At 31.3% G+C, this 17,810-nt stretch overlaps 1 protein-coding gene across 1 annotated transcript in view; it reads right to left on the reverse strand.

Moving 5' to 3' along the window:
• Window positions 1–17,810, reverse strand: part of LOC118200288 (small ribosomal subunit protein mS39) — a 90,323-nt gene that overhangs the window by 62,407 nt on the left and 10,106 nt on the right. Inside the window, exons 3-8 of the mRNA XM_085821074.1 lie at window positions 15,360–15,396; window positions 15,231–15,276; window positions 15,030–15,098; window positions 11,770–11,874; window positions 10,027–10,150; window positions 7,899–7,990 (exon numbers count right to left, since the gene is read on the reverse strand). Coding sequence (XP_085677200.1) covers window positions 7,899–7,990; window positions 10,027–10,150; window positions 11,770–11,874; window positions 15,030–15,098; window positions 15,231–15,276; window positions 15,360–15,396 — 473 coding nt within the window. The remainder of the gene's footprint in view (window positions 1–7,898; window positions 7,991–10,026; window positions 10,151–11,769; window positions 11,875–15,029; window positions 15,099–15,230; window positions 15,277–15,359; window positions 15,397–17,810) is intronic.

Raw genomic sequence — 17,810 nt, forward strand, 5'->3', positions numbered from 1 at the left:
AACAGCCATGCAGGAATTTGAACCTCGGACCGAACTATCAGTATTCAACGACTTTACAGCTCGGAAGCTGGTGGTCACACATTAAATAGATGAGTAGTATGCTAATAGAAGCTTGGTAGCAATTTGCATATCTCAAGCTTAAAGTTTTGTCTTTTATTGAAAATATGGCTAATAATCCTTTGACTTAGCAGGCCTAAATGTCTGGGATATTGAGAGAATCTAAAGGCTCTACCTTGGGACAATGCCTTTACCACTACAAGTCTGAATATACATGCAATGAGCAATATATGTAAATTAGCATCTTAATGCTCTGGCAAATTTTAAAAAAGCAGGTTTTCATCGAATACACCATTAGATCTGAAAACATTCACTTGTGATCAGATTTGTACCAAAGCAAAATACCTTGTATCAGGTTTACAACTGATAAATTGATAATTATTACATATTAGCTCATTTCAAGATGTTAATTTTGATCTATCCTTACTTGGTTGCAGAGTCAGATTTCAAAACTTCTCCAATTTCCTACTATGAGACACTACAGTTATTTTTATTTGATCAAGCATGTCCACTTTACTGCAGGCAGAGCTGATTAAAGACAGTCTTGAACAATCTATTTTGAAATAAAACTTATGCATTTTCCTTTAGATTCTATATATTAGTAACCTATAAAAAAAGACTTTATGCACTTCATGACTAGTATTACAAAGCACCAGAATTTCAAACATTTATTTAACTAAAATAAATTTACTTTTACTATTCCAATACAGAATATTAACATACAGGTTGATTCACCACTGCATGTACAAATTTCTGGAAAGGGTAGGCTACTCAAAGAATGAATCAGAATAAGACAGCAAATGCAAGGTTGGTAACAGCAGAGCCATATGCAAACACTGTAGAGTCATTAGTTTTTTTTTTTTTTCTTGAAGCAGGAGATGTGAAAAATGAGCAATGCCCTTGCAGGGACTCAAACCATGGGCCTCTTGAATATGCGCCGATACCTTATATACTCCCCCTTTTAAAGGGTGACTGGGGTTTAGGGGACCCAATCGCCAAATCCTAGTGGGGAGAATCATCATCCACCATCCTTTTAGTTCGGGCGCTACTGTAGAGACATTAGAAAGAAATACCTTATAATATGACAAATGAAAGAGCAAGTAAAGAATATTATTTTATTCACCAAAATGTAACACTACGATATTCAGAGAGATCACAGAAGATGTTTAAAGTTCTGGCCAACAGCTGCAATGCAAGCCTGACATCCAGACTTCATGGAATCCCAGACATTTTGAAACATTCAGGGTATCCCTCGGATGTCCACATTAGTAGCTATGCAGATACATGTGACAAAATCCTTGTATTTGTCCTCAGCACAAAATAGATCTATCACGTGATCCTAGAAGGAAAAAGAGCAGTGAAGTTAGGTCTAGGGATGAATAAATGGAGCTGTGCACACCAATGAATGGGACTACTGTGTTCAATCCATTATTATCTAGATGTCATATGTAAGAGCCCCCAAACATTATGCCTAAAATGGGCTGGAATCTTGTCATGCCACAATCACATAGTATAATGCAGCAACTGATAGATGAGTTGGCCATTCAATAGTTTGAGGCAGAAAAATTGGTAACACTATCTCTCTAAACGAGCAGGCAAGAGATACAGACCTATTAAGTGGTCCTCCACAATGCCATATCAAACACTGTCAGCAAACCAGCACTGTGTTGAACATATTCACATAGCATGAGATTCTTCACTGAAATTGACAGCTGGGAGGAAAATCCACCACATTCTTCTGCAAATATTAATGAGCAAAAGCAACCCTCTAAAGCCCTGTTCACAAGAGCAGATTCGATCAGTAGCGAAAACTGGTTCTTCTAAAGTGCCCCTTCACACAGCGACAAGCATTAACTGCTTCTCCGAATTGGAGATAGAATGTTCCTACCTCTCGGGAGCAGGGTAAATGTGGAGATTTCCCATACTGCACTGCACGATTGCGTGGTTCACATAATTTTAACAAACAACATGGCTGATGCGCAACTGACCGCTCACTGGACTATGAGCGAAATAATCTCATTGGTAGATATCTGAGGATGCGATATCAACCAGAAAATTACATAGAATTGTACGAAATACGGAAATTTGTAAACAAGTACGGACGAGAAGGATGCTGGGTATTCCAGAAATACTCTTCAAATTAAAACTAAAGACGAACATATCAGCTTCAACTTGACAAGGAGACTCGATACCTTCTGAATGATTTTTTTTATTTAAGAACTTTCATCTACTTTTATGATTGTTATTAAATGGTTTTGTAAGACAAAATAATTTTAAGCTGAGAAAAAAATTTTTGGCAGTATTTTTTTTTAAATTTTAAATTTTTGGAAGAAAAGTTTAACAATTAAAATGTCATTCTTCTACAATTTTCAATGATTTTCCCCCATATTTTCTTATTGTATTTATTAGAAAGTTCTTAACAACTTTACAGATCGATTTTGCAATTAATGAATTAGTTTCTGAGAAAAAATAAAAATACATTTTAATGCAAAAACTTTGAAACAAATATGATCTCAATCATATTTCCACTTTTCAGTATTTTGCGAAACCCATTCTTGTTTCTCTAAAGTATATAATTTTAATCAAGCAGTAAAAATATTAAATAATTTAGGCCATATCTATATAAATTTTAGGACTTTAAATAAAAGGATTTATCAAAAAAAAAAAAAAAAAAAAAAATTTGCAAACTGAGAAAACGCAGTTTAAAGAATATAAGCTGCCTATATGGTCAATAAATCATTTCAAATTTCTTAAAAATTTTATTACTGTATTTCATTATATAAATTTATATAAAATAAAACCTAGTGCTAATGAATTGGTTGATATAAACATAAATTATAGGCTTTTATTTAAAATCTTCGTAAAACACGTTCAAAACAATTTTAACAGATGAATTAATTTTAATATATTTTCTAAAATGTTTATAATCAACATTAAAATCTTTATAATTAATATTAATGCTAATAATTTGTCGTTTTATTCATTTTTTTTTAAAGCAAAGTTTGAAATTTTAGCAGCCCCAAAACATTTTATTTAAAACCACTCAGCAGCATATGTGATTTCTTTTCTTCTTTTAATCATTTGGTCTCATACATAAATTGCATTTTAAATTAATTTAAGTACATTTTAATTAATTAAAGAATTAAACTCTGATGGTTTTCTATAACAATAGTAAACAATGTCAAAAAAGATATAAGTAAACGTTGTAAATCCGCCAATCTGATTCACATTTGTGACATCATTCATTGCTCGCAGTGGCTCATGGGTTAACCCTTTGATGCGCAGTGGTCGCGCCCTGAAACCACCAATTTTCGAATTTTTTTCTCCTCTTCCTTCCGAAATTTTTGAGTGAAAATCAATTGATTACTGATCTTTGACCTCTAAATAACACAAAATGACTTATATTAGAATCATACATGTTTTAGGTCTTAGTACTTTAAATCAGATGCCTTTTAAAACTTGTTTTCAATGAGACAAAGTAACTTCCTTTTATTAATATAAAAAACTTTAAATTTCAAAAGTTATTCATCGCACATCATGATTTCTATCTAAACAATAAAAAATAGCAATAATTAAACTGCATATATAAAAACAACCCTCTATATGTATGGCATTTGCTTTGTGGTTTCAGGGCGCGATTACTGCCCCACTAGAGCATTGCGCCACAATGCTCTAGAGGCTCGGTGGTCGCGCCTTGAAACCACTGCTCTTCACAATGGCGTTTGCTTGCTTCTCGAATAGAAATGTTTATTTTTACCTGGATATAGATAAGGGGTTTTGAAATCACGGAGCTATTTTATTACTAAACAATGCCCAGTAAAAAGGTCTTTCTTTTCCAGCAACTTCAACACATTTGCTCCCCAAGCTAGTATTGTGATTTTATAAATTCCTTCCTGTGGTTTAAATTTAATGTACATATACTTTGCTGTAATTAAAAATAGAAATCGCATAAAGTTTTATTTAAATTAAAAATAGAAATCGCATAAAATTTTATTTAAATTAAAAATATTTTCCGAAAATTTTGGGGCGAAATACGAATAAAATAAGTATGAATGGGAAACGAATGATCCGTATCAAAGCCACAAAGACTAAGCCTCTCCTCATTAACATAAAAAAACCACAAATGAAAGATGAAAAGAAACTAAATAACGCTGGACATATATCAGTGAAATTTAGATCCAATCAGTGTACATTTTCTAATACATGTGGCGAAACGTGCAATGTGGGCATGCATGTACCAAAAAGACAAAACATGGCTTTGAACAATGTCACAAAAAAATATTTGTTCTTTGAAATTAAAAAAAAGCACTGAGTCTTTTTTTTATCCTTATTGTACTGAGTTTTTTAATCCATGTAGTCAAATGTCCATATTATGTAGGTACTTTCACTGCTATATAAAAATTACATAAATGTTTATTTTTTAATTTCTGACGATTTACTTTGTAAAATAATGTAAAAAAATATATATATTATATATTGTGCAATTCCTACATGCATTTTGTTTTAAATTCGTAAATTTCGTCATTTATTGGAAATGTGCAAGCAGAAAGGTAAGTTTTTTTTTCCTACTTACCTTGGTAAGTTTCAAGTCCTAGACGCGCGGTGGTTTCACAGTGCGACCACCACCCACAGAACAATGGGCAAGAGTAGATTTTTTTAAATTCATATATTATTTGTCTCTAGGATCATAATATTCAATTTCTAGAGTTTTTAGTTAAAAAAATTATAAAAATAATATCGCGTTCGTCAAAGGGTTAAGGAATGGAAGACAATGTGCATCTGAACTGGTTCTGAAGGCGAAACTGCTTCATATCCCCATTTCTCCCTAATGCAAACTGTGGTTGTGTGAATGAGCGTTGCATGTGAACGGGGCTTAAGAGTAATAATCAGGCTGCAATAGTTGCACAAACTATTCATAGTATTAATGCCACCGGTTCGAGTTAAGTATCCTCCAAACAGTGGTGTGGGGAAGACAGTTGCTTAGATGCTGTCATGGAGAGTATCTTCTGCATGAAAAAGCATCACCTTTTTTTTATTTCAAGTCTCTATGCTGTCCGTTTCAGATTCATTGTACATCCCTCAAAGGATCTTATTTCACATAATCTTTGATGCAGCTCTTCAAACATCTGGCAGTGCAGAATATGCCTCACTAGATTGTACTGCTGATACAGATGTACATTGAAGCCTGCTGTCAGGCCAATACAGTCAGCAGTTTGATGTGGTAGATGCACATCTGCTAACTTTGTATTTAAGAACTTTTCTATCCTACTATTTGCAAGCAGTTGACAAATGATGGTTATCCTATGAGAAAGTTTTACTGGTTCACCAACTAGTCCCTCTATCCCATTACAATTATGCTTCTTACACTCCATTACTATCTAGTATCAATTTGTCTTTGAACAACTTAACCCTTCAAGAAGTTTGTACACATGATAACAAATCACCACGCAAAAGTTAAAAAAAAAAAAAAAAAAAAAAAAAAAAAAAAAAAAACTATGTAAAATGTACATTCAAACTTGAGTTACTATTAGAAACACAATCATAGGATAAAAAGGATGGAGTTCTGAAAACATAGATAAAAAGGTACTAATAAAATGCATTTACTCAGTTCTAAAACAAGTTACACTAATATTTCTCAGTCACTCTTGAATAAAAAATAATTACATACTATTATAAATAAAGTGACCAACTTTAGGAAGTACACACGACATTTAGTAGTTTAAAAAAAAAAAAAAAGTTTTGTACTTGATAATGCTCAACATTTCTATGATTTTTGAATGTAAGTTGTTGGTGCTTTAAGTTCAAGATGTCATCGCATTTGGAGAAACTTCCCTCAACATTAACAGAAACCATTGGATTACAGCCTTATAAGAACACACAGTGTTAGAATGAAGTTGTAAAGGCTTGCACATTTGGATCAATCTTTAATTAAAATGCAGTTATAGCATATCCATGAAGGTTGCCCCTCACAAGTTTCAATTTCTTTCACTGCTTCTCCTTCTCAGTGTTTTCTTACAAACTCTGAACCATACTTGATAAGTGCTCTACCCAGCTATAGTAGTCATGCACTAGAAAATTCTAGCTCTAGGTTTAATCATTTAGCATTTATCGGGCATGCTTGATAGTCATTGCTTCTGTTGAAGCTAGAATATATAAGAAGTATTTGATTTTGTCAAAGTTTTTGCACAAGAAAACTACATATCTGATCCAAATCTTATCAGGTTACGACGAATTCTAGTGAATAGGGCCTTGCGACTTCTCGGTACAAAATGGCATAACAGTGTTATATGAATTTTTTTTTCATGGTAGCAATGCAGTTGTTTATCCTATTGTATTTCTTCCTAATATTCTCACAAACCTGGTATAGTACATGTGCAGTAAACTCATGTGGTACAAGCTAGTGAATATCATCTTCAGCTGCTGAAAAGCTAAAAGCATATAGCATGCTCAATGACTAATTCATCTTTTTTTTTTTTTTTTTTTTTTGTACTGTATACCTTCTGGGCACAGCTTCATGAAAGAATGGCAATACTACCATGTAGGTATTGGTCTTACTGAGTTGATACATGTTAAGCAGCATGGATTTCACCCATTCAACCAGACAGTGGGAACATTGGTATATTTAAAATGTATCAAATATATTCACAATCCTATATAAATCCCACTTTATCTTTGTGTGCTACCTCTTTTGTTTCCTCAAAAGCATTCTTATTAATTGGCTTTATGTAACTTTTTCAGAATGCTCTTATCCAGGACTTAGTCTACATATTGTTGCATTCTTATGGATTCATAGATTTGGAGTGATTGACGACAACACTTGATGAAGAACCAAAATACAATTTATTAGCCCATATTACTCAAGAGCTCCAAAAATTTGTTTAGAGACATAAAATACGACAAACTCGCTGAAACAATCAGCAACACAGCCTTCAGGCTATCAGGTAATAACGGTGAAGACAGCTTCACAACAAGGCACTACAGTACAGCTCCCAACTTGGTTTGGTCATTCTCAGAACTCAACATACTCTCGAAAATCTCCACGCTACAACTCGCGATGCACACTCTTGATGCACTAACTCGCGATACACTCAATAGCCCCAACGATGCGCACTCTTGATGCACCAACTCGTGATACAATACTACTTCGCATACGGGGTTTATACAGCTTTTTGGCCTGCCTTTGAGAACATTCTGGGCCAAACTGATAAGATTTTGTTCTAGACTGTTCTTCATCCATCTATGGGATATCGCCAATTTTGTTCCCCAAACGGGCAATTTCGCACTAAATCCGGCAACGTTGCCTTCCCTCAGCATTTTCTAGCAATCTTAAACCTACTTTGCAAGGAAGTTGTTTTACTGCAGCTCGGCAATTCATAACAATATGTTTTCAAAGAAAGATGGACTGTTTTTGTTATAAACTGAAATTCTTGAATGGATTATGGCAGGGATAAGATCTATATTGAACTTAATGAACAATTGCTCTTTTTCAGCTACTGAAATGAAAGCATGTGCCAAAGCAATTCACTTAGTTTGTAAATGTGAAATTAAATATCATTCACATGCTTGCTGTATTGGATGTGATAATTAATTCATCTCTTTAAGAGTAAAGATAAGTTATTAAATTTGAAAGATACACTACAGGCACACATTAGCATTACTTCTAGGGTTACAGTTTTATTTATTCATTTCTTTTGTAATAGGGAGAAAAGAGTTTCTGATAATTTTAAGCTAAGTATTTTATATACAAAAAACAGATGTAAAACATCTATTGGTATAATTGACATAAAAACCATTTCAAAATAATTTAAGGATTAATAAAAATGCAGGAAAGACATATTTACCTCATAATAATCATCTGAAGGTGGAGGTATATCATTGTAAAAACATAAAAGCTCTAGAAGATCTTGTTTAATTTCTTGGCTAACACAAATTTCTGATGAAACAGAAATAAATAAATAACACAAGTCAACATATGAAACACCAACAAAAGAGAAACAGAAGCATGTCAAAGACTTTTATATTCCTCAGAAATATTCATAAATTTGCACATAGACAAATAGAAAATCATACAAACATTAAGGAACATTTTCAAATGCAATAAATTTACAAATACACAAATTCTCATAAACTTGCATATTTAATGAAAAGACTGCAAAGAACAACATTCCAGATTTTTAATAACATGAATATTTAGACTTTACACTTTGTTTAATAGCTAATCAAAATGGATTTTACTTATACAGAAATCTAAAATTCTTTAAATTCATTATCTAATTGTAATGATCATAGTAGCCCAAATTAAAACTGCAGAGTCATTAGGTTTGGGGGAGAAAGCAGGAAGGATGAAAAATTAGCAATTCCTTCACTGGGAATGGATTTACAGACCACTGGAATACACACCCAGCATGCAGACCACCATACCACGAAGGCATGCCAAGAAGGCGAGAGGAATACATTATATATTATCCCTTTTAAAGGGCGGCTGGGTTTTTTAGGGAACCCAATCGTCAAATCTTGGACGTGGAAAATCATCATCTAATACCCTTTCAGTTCGGGTGCCACTTGTAGAGACATTAGATATTTTTGGAAGCAGGCAAGATGAAAAATAAGCAACGCCTTCACCAGGAATTGAACTGCAGACACGTTCCCTGCATGCAGACCACCACACCACGAAGGCATGTGAAGAAGGCAGGAGAAATACCTTATACAACTAATATGAAATTACCATAACAAGGTACCACTTGCAATAATGGTATACTTTTTATTATTAGATGCTCACTGCATTGCATGTTATTGATTCTACAACTCAAATGACAATATTAATTCTACAATACCTTGGTGTCAAGAATGTCACAAATGAACCAGACCAGCATCACATTTTTTTCAAATGACACCTGTGCATAGATCGTGACTTGTAGATAAATTTGCATCTAACAAAACTGCTAGAATAGCTGAAAGTGGAATATCCATTTCAGGCCACATATAAATCAAGTACTTTGAGTTACATATGGAATAGTCAATCTCTAGAAGCATTAAATCTCATTATCTATTACAAAACATTGAACGAATTGTAATTTATCCTTGAATTGTTGGTATCTGAATCAATATTTGATTTTTTAGTGCTGCTGAAACCAATTTATCAAAAGGATCATGCATTACCATACCTGCAAGTGAACTTCCAACAATATATAGACAGCAACCATGGCCAATTTGTACACTAAATTTGCAAGTAACTGAACATACCTACTTCATAATCACATAACAAACATCAAGTCAAAATCTACCAAGACATCAGTGTGCTGCCACAGATGATTTCGGATATCATAATCTCTCCATGCAAGACCACATGGAACAAGTTACTGCCATATATAATTGCTACAAAAGATGTTTATCACTTTGTAACCTACAAGTCTAAGGAATATATCTCTATAATCATTTCCTCCTTGTAACAATATAATTAGTATTTATATCTTTGCTTTTCCAGTACTTTTATTTTAATGGCCAGAAATGTAAAATTTATTATGTTTGGAACAGTCTAACATTTTAAAACAGACTCAACACTCAAAATGTATAGTTACACATGGCGCTGCAGGATTTTTGCATAAACCACACATTCCAAATGAAGCAATATTTTATTAAGATACATAAACATAAATTAAATGAATACAATCAATACAACACATACCAACAAATGACTTACATTTTTATCCTGATATAAACTACATGGTCATGTCGTGCAAAAAGGCCAATGATTCTATTCATTCATTTTTTACTTTTTTTTAAATAGAAGCTTAAAACTGGCAAATTGCACTTCAGTTAGCTTTTTTTCAATAAGCAGTTTATGTTTATTGCAAAAGAATGTATGTGGCAAATAAACAATCCAATTTTTGCAAGAGGAAATCTAATGGATCACAAGGCGAACACTTAACATGAGAAAATATATTTTTTTAAGAGTTTGAAGCATTATACCTTTTTTCTTTAAATTTTGGTACACTGTTATACAGTTTTTTACATCAAAGTCTTTTATACAGTCCTTTAATGTTTCTACAGTGACTGCATCATCTTCCGTGTATATAACAGGAGGATCAAAAGCCTATTATAAATAAAAACAGATTTTTTAAATAATAAATGTTTAAGTTAATAAAAAAATTAAAACCAAAAAATATGTCATATTAAATAAAATTTACATTACCTAATTTGAAAATTAAAAGCTTTAATAAGATTAAATATAAAATTATTACAAGTAACTAAGCTTCAAGCTTCAAGAGTTCTCAAGAGATTCCAAGTTCTCGTTTGAATGACACACCATGAGATTCTTATATATGCATATATATATCTTATATCTTATATATGCAGCTTTGTGTGAGGGCTCTGTTGTTTTAAATTATCACAGTCTTGAGTCTATACTTTTATATAACAATATCTGAAATTTCATTTTGATTAGTTGAGCTGATACCTCTAATATGAAACTTTTTTTATGATCACCCTGCATATTAAAAAATTTTAAATAGACTTATCATTATTGTTTTAAATTATTCTTTTTATTTTCATTTACTTTTGAATTAGTTCTTGAATTTGTTTTTATAATCATCCAGCTATAATTCATAAATGCAGCTGGAAGACCAACAAGGTATTAGGTTTGACCTGCCTGAGCTAGGCTATTAACTACAACTCTGGATTTGCAAATTATAAGGTACATATTTAAAAAAATATCTAAATATAATTTTGAATATTTTTATGATGTTTTGCTACTAACATCTAAATGTTCATTACAAATAATTATATAAATTCATATCTACTTGATCAGTAAAAGATAGTGACTTTACATACCAAGTCGTATTATCTACTTGGTCCGTAAAAGATAAAATAAGCAGTGGAAAGAGAATACAAATAATAAAATCAAAATTTTCACAGAACTGCAATCAATTCCAGATTTAGTAAACTCAGTAACATTGAACTTTCAGCCACAATGAACTTAAGTCATTGATCCTGACTGCATACAAAGGAAAAGTACATTAAAATTTCTGTTTATAATGAACATTCAACTCGGTTATTATTAAAAATTATTTATTTAAAAAAATGAAAAAGTAGGGAATGTAAAAATTATAATTTATTAAAAAAAAAAAAAAACTTGCAAAAATATGTTCAGAATAATATCAGGGTTTAACAATGCATTCATCAAGCACACTAAAATACAAAACAAGGTTATTCAGCAATGAGTTTACATATAATTACAAAGCTATAATATAATTACATATAATTACAAAGGACAATTTCAAAGCTCATCATTGTATTGAAAATCTATCAAGCTAGTGTTCGAGTCTGTAAGAACTCTGCCATTCTATCAATTCATGAATCAAGGTATGACTCCACAAGAAACTAATTTCAAGCTATTTAAAATAATACAAAATGATTTCATTTTCTTAGTGTAATGAATATCTATTCTGTACATACTATTTTTCCAATATTCTATTTTCTTGCTAAAAGTTCTGTTTAATTTAGGTCAACAGGAGGCATTTGGTTTTAGTGAATTTCAGATACAATATGTGAAATATATAAGCTTGCACACGTTCACTACAAGCACAGCTGAATGTATTAGATTTATTACCATTCTGCTTATCTCTACTGAATAAAAGGAAATATTACTTGAAAATGGTTTTCAAAATCTTTACAATTTAACAATTTTCATACAAAGGGGAAAAAAATGCTTACTTTTATATGTGGATCTGATTTATTGCACTTGAAAACATCTGAGTAATTTTCAAGAAAATAGCGAGCAGCTTTCTTGCCAGATTCTTTAGAAAGAGCAAATGATCTCTGAAAAAAAAAAAAAATATGTATAAAGCATCATTTAAAATACTCACTGTTTTCAAAGCAAAGTAACCTATTTTTCATATTTACTATAGGTTTACTATTAGATTTATTAAATTAAATAATCTGAATTAGGCAAGTTAGTAAAATTAAATGAAAAAAAAACTGAAAGCAGAAAATGAACATTAAATTTAAAGCATATATTAACATAAAACAACTGATTTTTGTAGTCAAAATCTGTAAACAGCACCCCTGCCAAAAAAACTGTCATTCACAAAAAGAAAGTAATATCCCCCTTCTCTATGTACTTTTGAAGCAGGATACAGATATTAGAACTGGTGATTAGATCAAAATTTATATACCAATTCCCAAGGAAGCTTGAAACATGTTGCCATTTTCTGATTAGTTTACACTTTCTTAGTATTAAACCTTTGAAATTTTGCATGCCGTTTGTACAAACTTGTGTGTTTCAAATACTAGGTTGTGGCACAGAGAAGTTTGAGATAAGAACAAACAATAGAACAGTAAAGGTGGTTAACATATGCCATGAACATAAATATTGCTTTCTTATATTATGTGTTTCTCGTATTTACAAAATTCCTGTACAACTCTCTATGGAAATATCATTCCATAAATTATTCCATTCACATTATAAAACCTTAGCAGAACCAGAACTTAAACCGTGCAGGGGACCACCAAAGCCTGAATCCAGCACTTTTGGAGACAAATTTTTAAGATAAATTGTAATGCTAGTCACAGTGTACTGCAGCCCTAAATATTTGGGCTTGGTAATTGAGCCACCATTTCAGCAGAAAACATTTTATCTTGAAAACTTTATTTTAATAGTAAGCCTTTAAAAACCAGTTCTAACTTCTGAATGCATATTTTTTTTTCTTCTTCTTTTTTTAAACAAACATTCAGATTAAGGCTGACACTTTTAAAGAAAGAAAAACCCCCCACCCTTACATCAATATCTCATTCTCTACAGTGTTATGAATTTATGAGAATGAGTAAGTTTTTCCTTCCCAAACATACTAAAAATGACTTCCCATGGAAAAGAGTTCCTGCAGACTTTTTAGAAAGATGAAATCAAATATGGGATATGACGATTTTTTCTTGAATAGAACTTTACATTTATTCTCAGCTTGCAGATCAATCATCAGATTCAAGGGAAATTCTCCCAGCCATGACATTCTGCTTGACAACTGGGATTATATAGGCAGAGATCTGTGATCAGAAAGTAACCAACTCTTCTTTCTTTACTTCCATATTTATACATACTCAATAAAATTTCCAGCCACATCTCATAGTGTTTCTATCATTCTCTCTATCCTCACTAGAGACACTTTTAACTATTTCACCTTTTTTCATTGGTGTGCTGGAAAAAGAATGTTTCTTATTTCTAGAATTAATAATTTATACTGTATATTAAGGGTTTAAATTCAGCTGAAGCTTATATAGATATTTTTTTGTTTTTGAGTGAAACTATAATTCCAACTTATGCCACTAATAAGAAAGGTCTAGTATTTTTTCACTTAACTATTTATAAATAATTTAATAGTTTATTAAATTTTTATTCATTTCTTAATATTTTATTGAATTTTAATTATTGAAATATTTTATTATTTTAATCGGCTGAATGGTATGACTGTGTGTATCCGGTCATGAGATTTTCTGTCATTTGATAAATATTAGTTTATAATTTTAAGTATTTTGCTTTAATGAAATAAATATCATCTTAATGAAATGAAAGTTTGTAAAAACACACTAAAACAATTAATTATAGAAATTTAGCTAATAAATACTGCTTAAATATATGTCTTCATGAACAGATCCAAAACGTTATGCCACTTAGAGGGTTAATCATCAATTATTTATTTATTTTGGTTCCTCTTTCCTGATAGCCTGCCATAGGGCACTGGCACTTCTAATTTTAAAAATTAAGTCCTGCCTAAAACAATTATTTATGATAATTGTTCACACTTAAATATATATGAAAATTATGATATACTTGTTTACAAATCTAAATGGCTACATCACATTTATATAGCTTTATTTATTTTTTTCATTAAACTGAAATTAAATGATAGCTTCTGATTTTGAACCCTCTCAGTACTCTCAAGTGCTTGACACTTTTATCACCTTATGAGAATCAAAATTTACAAAAAAAGCTCAATATTTATTTCTTTGCTTTATTTAGCCTAAAGCAGCATTAGCTCAGAAGGGCTATTAATTTTGTTTTGGCATTTTGCATTGATTCCCTATAAAAGTTTGAATCACTTTTCAAATTGCTGCCACCAAATATTATCACCCTAAAGAAATTACACAATAAAGAATCTGTATGAATGTATGTATGTTTCTTGCAGTGCAAAAAAACAATGGTACCTAGAGACATCAAATTCTGAATACCATAGTCCTCCACTCGAATATGGGAATCTAGAAAGCCAAATTTAGAATTTGTTTTATCATTTTCATATTTTGTAAAACTTTAATGAATTTTTGATTAACAAACTCAATGATTTCAAAGCGCTCCATTGATATTAGTATCGTATGCATCTTCAAGCATTGGTATTTTATGTGCGAGGTTTTTTTTTTGTGATATTGATGCTGAATTGAATTTTATGGTTTAAGTACGAAGAACATGATATTTTATAAATAAAGGTAATGTATTATTTAAAAAAATGCTTCTTTGGGCATAATATAAACTCTGAAAGCTTTCAGATTTTTTTGAATTTTTTTTATGCAAGTTGCTTTGTTTTTGTGGTAATACTTTCTCTTTAATTCTATAGACAGATATAATTCCTTGTACAGTTAGAAAGTTCCATTGTTCAAGTCTTGTATTTGCCATGTCAACAATTCCCACTAAATTATCAATCAAAATTTTTTCATTCTAAAAAACTCTCTATCACGTTCTTCACGATTGGTAACATTATTTTCTGGATTTAAAATCATACTACAGATTTCACCATTCATTAGTTGATTGATAATTGGGGCATTGTTATTATAATGAAAAACTTTTGCTACATCTTCATTCACCTAGAAATATAATTCAGAATGAACTTCACACATATGAATAGCCTTAGATATATGAGGAAGAGTATGAAAATTCAAATATATGGCACAATATCAGATGACTAATACTTCCAAAGTAAAATTCTTACCTTTGTAACATTACTTATTGGAATAAAATAGGGGTCATCTTCATATTTATATTGTGGAGCAGTATAATCCTGCAAACAAATTTTGGATCAATAAACACAGAATAAAATTATTACAAATTAAAGACAATTCATACACACTCCTTTAATTTATCAATGTAAAGTTGCATATTTATTCTACCTATATGAATTTGGAATTTTTACCTTGGATATTGTTGAAGCCAAAGCTTTCAGCAAATCTGTTGGCCCCCTGTTAAAAAATCAATTTAGAAATTTAATATGTTAGAAAATAAATATGTTTTCTGAAAAAGAAAATTATGGAGTAAAAGTTACCTTTTGATTTTATATGGAACAATGATTTCATTCTGACCTGGAAAATTTATGATGAATACATTTTCAGTTTCGAAATTATTTTATAAAATATATAAGATTAAATACAAGATAAAATAATGATACTTGTGTTTAAAATATTTTACTTACATAGTGCATCCATAAAGCTATCATCTGTCATCCACCATGTCATCATCTTATAGGATAAATGACTAAACTCAGTTTGTGCATATTGTTATTAAGCATATCAAAACACTGAACTCATTTTTATTAAAGCAAAAGAGATGAAAAAACTCATTTTCTATGAATTATCAGCAGATATTATTGGTGGTTTTTAGTCTAAAGGGACTTTGTCCCCGAAAGACTATTGTTTTCGTTTTGCGATTTTACGTTGAATCACTATAAATGTTCGTTTCACTTTTCAAACTGTTGCCACCAAATTTTAGAGTACAGCATTATATTTGAAGAAATTAAATAATGAAAAATCTGCATAAATGTATGTATATTTCTTGCATTGTGATAAAACAACAGTACATAGAGCCATCGAATTTTGAATGACGTAATCACATTGCTATTGAACTGAATTTTATGGTTTAAGTGCAAAGAACATGATATTTAATAAATAAAGATAACACACAAAACACTAAGAAAACACCCCTTTAGACGTAATTGAAAATCTGAAACCTTTTTTTTTTTTTTTTTTTTTTAATGACAAAGTGATTTTTTTAACAATAACTTTTACAGTAAATTCCCAAAAATAGATCATGACAGAACAGAATACAATGATGAAGAACTGTGTGTAGTAGGTTGTCACATTATTAATGAGAGAAAGGAAATAGCAATGATGATTCTAGTAATGATGAAATTATACAACATCCTAGGACTTTTTCTCAATTTATCCCAACTAGAATTTCAAGCAGTTCTGATTCTAGCCTGGATGTGGATGATTTTTGACTATGAAGAAGAATGGTTATCAGTGGACAATCTACCAGTCTTGTATTGTTTTAGCCTGCTCAGAAATAAATACAGAAAATGTTTTGTATCATGTAGCCTATACAGTGCACATGCTACACTGAAATAACAAATTTATCACTTAACCTGTTCAGGACCAGCGTCATGTGTATGCAACGCAACGATTCCACTCTTACCAGCCCAGCATCGTGTATACACGAAGAGCTCTGATCAATCTCTACAGTCCAATCTGTTCAATCAATCTCTACTCTGATCAATCTGATCAATCTCTACAGGATCATGAACAGGACAGGATCTGAACTCTGATCAATCTCTACAGGAACGTTTTATTTGAATTTTTAAATGCCAGTAGGTGTTGCAAAATGGTAATGGTTTTCACATCGGTTAGGACATGTGGCTTTTGACATTCATGTATGAGCAACAGTTTCTGTTCTGTGCTTCTGGTTTTGATAGATTTACTGGTGTAAACAAACAGGGAATCAAAGCTCTTTAAGTTAAAGGGATACTGGCATGTTTATTAATTTAGTTAGGATTTTTTTTTTTCTTTGCGTTTTTAGTAATTAGAATGTGGGGTAATGCATTTAGCTCAATATTCTTTTTTTTTTTTTTTTTTGTTAGAAGAATGTGGGAAAACGCATCTAGCTGACAATAGCGGGTGTAATGTCGGCGAACTTCCGTGACGGAAAAACTCATACCAATTGCCCTTTGTTACATTTATTTTAAAACTTGACATAGACTTTCTTGGTTAAATAAAAAGTAACTTTACAGCAATATGACAGAAGGGGAAAGATATCAGCTTTTGTGATGTGTGATGCATCTTACTCGCTTAGCATATGCTTGGTGAAAAAAGCCACCATTGTCCTGTGTGTCGATTCTCGTTTTGAATTATTCCACACACAGCAGAACTATTACATTGGAATTTAATTACCTACAGATAATTATTGCTTCATTTTCTTTTAAATTTAGTATTTGTAATTTTGTTTTTATGCATACAGTACAGTACAAAGTCTCTAATCCAGACGTCCATTATCCGGAATGATCTATAATCTGGACCTCGAAACAACAAACTTACGCATGCGCATTTGATGCACGTGTCCGCTATGCATGTGCATTTGATGCACGTGTGCACATGTCCACTACGCATGCGCGTAAAGCACTTACCCATGTGCTCTTCCGATAGTGAAGAAAGTAAGAGAGAACATTATTGAAAACGAAAAAATTTCGATTGACAAGTTAGTCGGTATTCTCGACACAGCAATTACAGGACTTGAACAGTGGAACTTTGTAAGTGAACAAGAAATTATGTCTATTTATAGAATTAAAGAGAAAGTATTACCACAAAAAACAAAGCAACTTAAACAACTTACATTGATAGAAATGTTTACTAAAGTAAACAAATAAATATTAAGCTTTTTTTTTTTTTTTGTAAATTTTTATACCCTTTAGGGCTCTAGTGTAGAATTGGGTGCCCCTTCGATTAGC

Source organism: Stegodyphus dumicola, chromosome 7, assembly GCF_044657685.1.
Source record: "Stegodyphus dumicola isolate Sdum_Otavi_A_Nest chromosome 7, ASM4465768v1".
In the NCBI taxonomy this organism is placed as follows: domain Eukaryota; kingdom Metazoa; phylum Arthropoda; class Arachnida; order Araneae; family Eresidae; genus Stegodyphus; species Stegodyphus dumicola.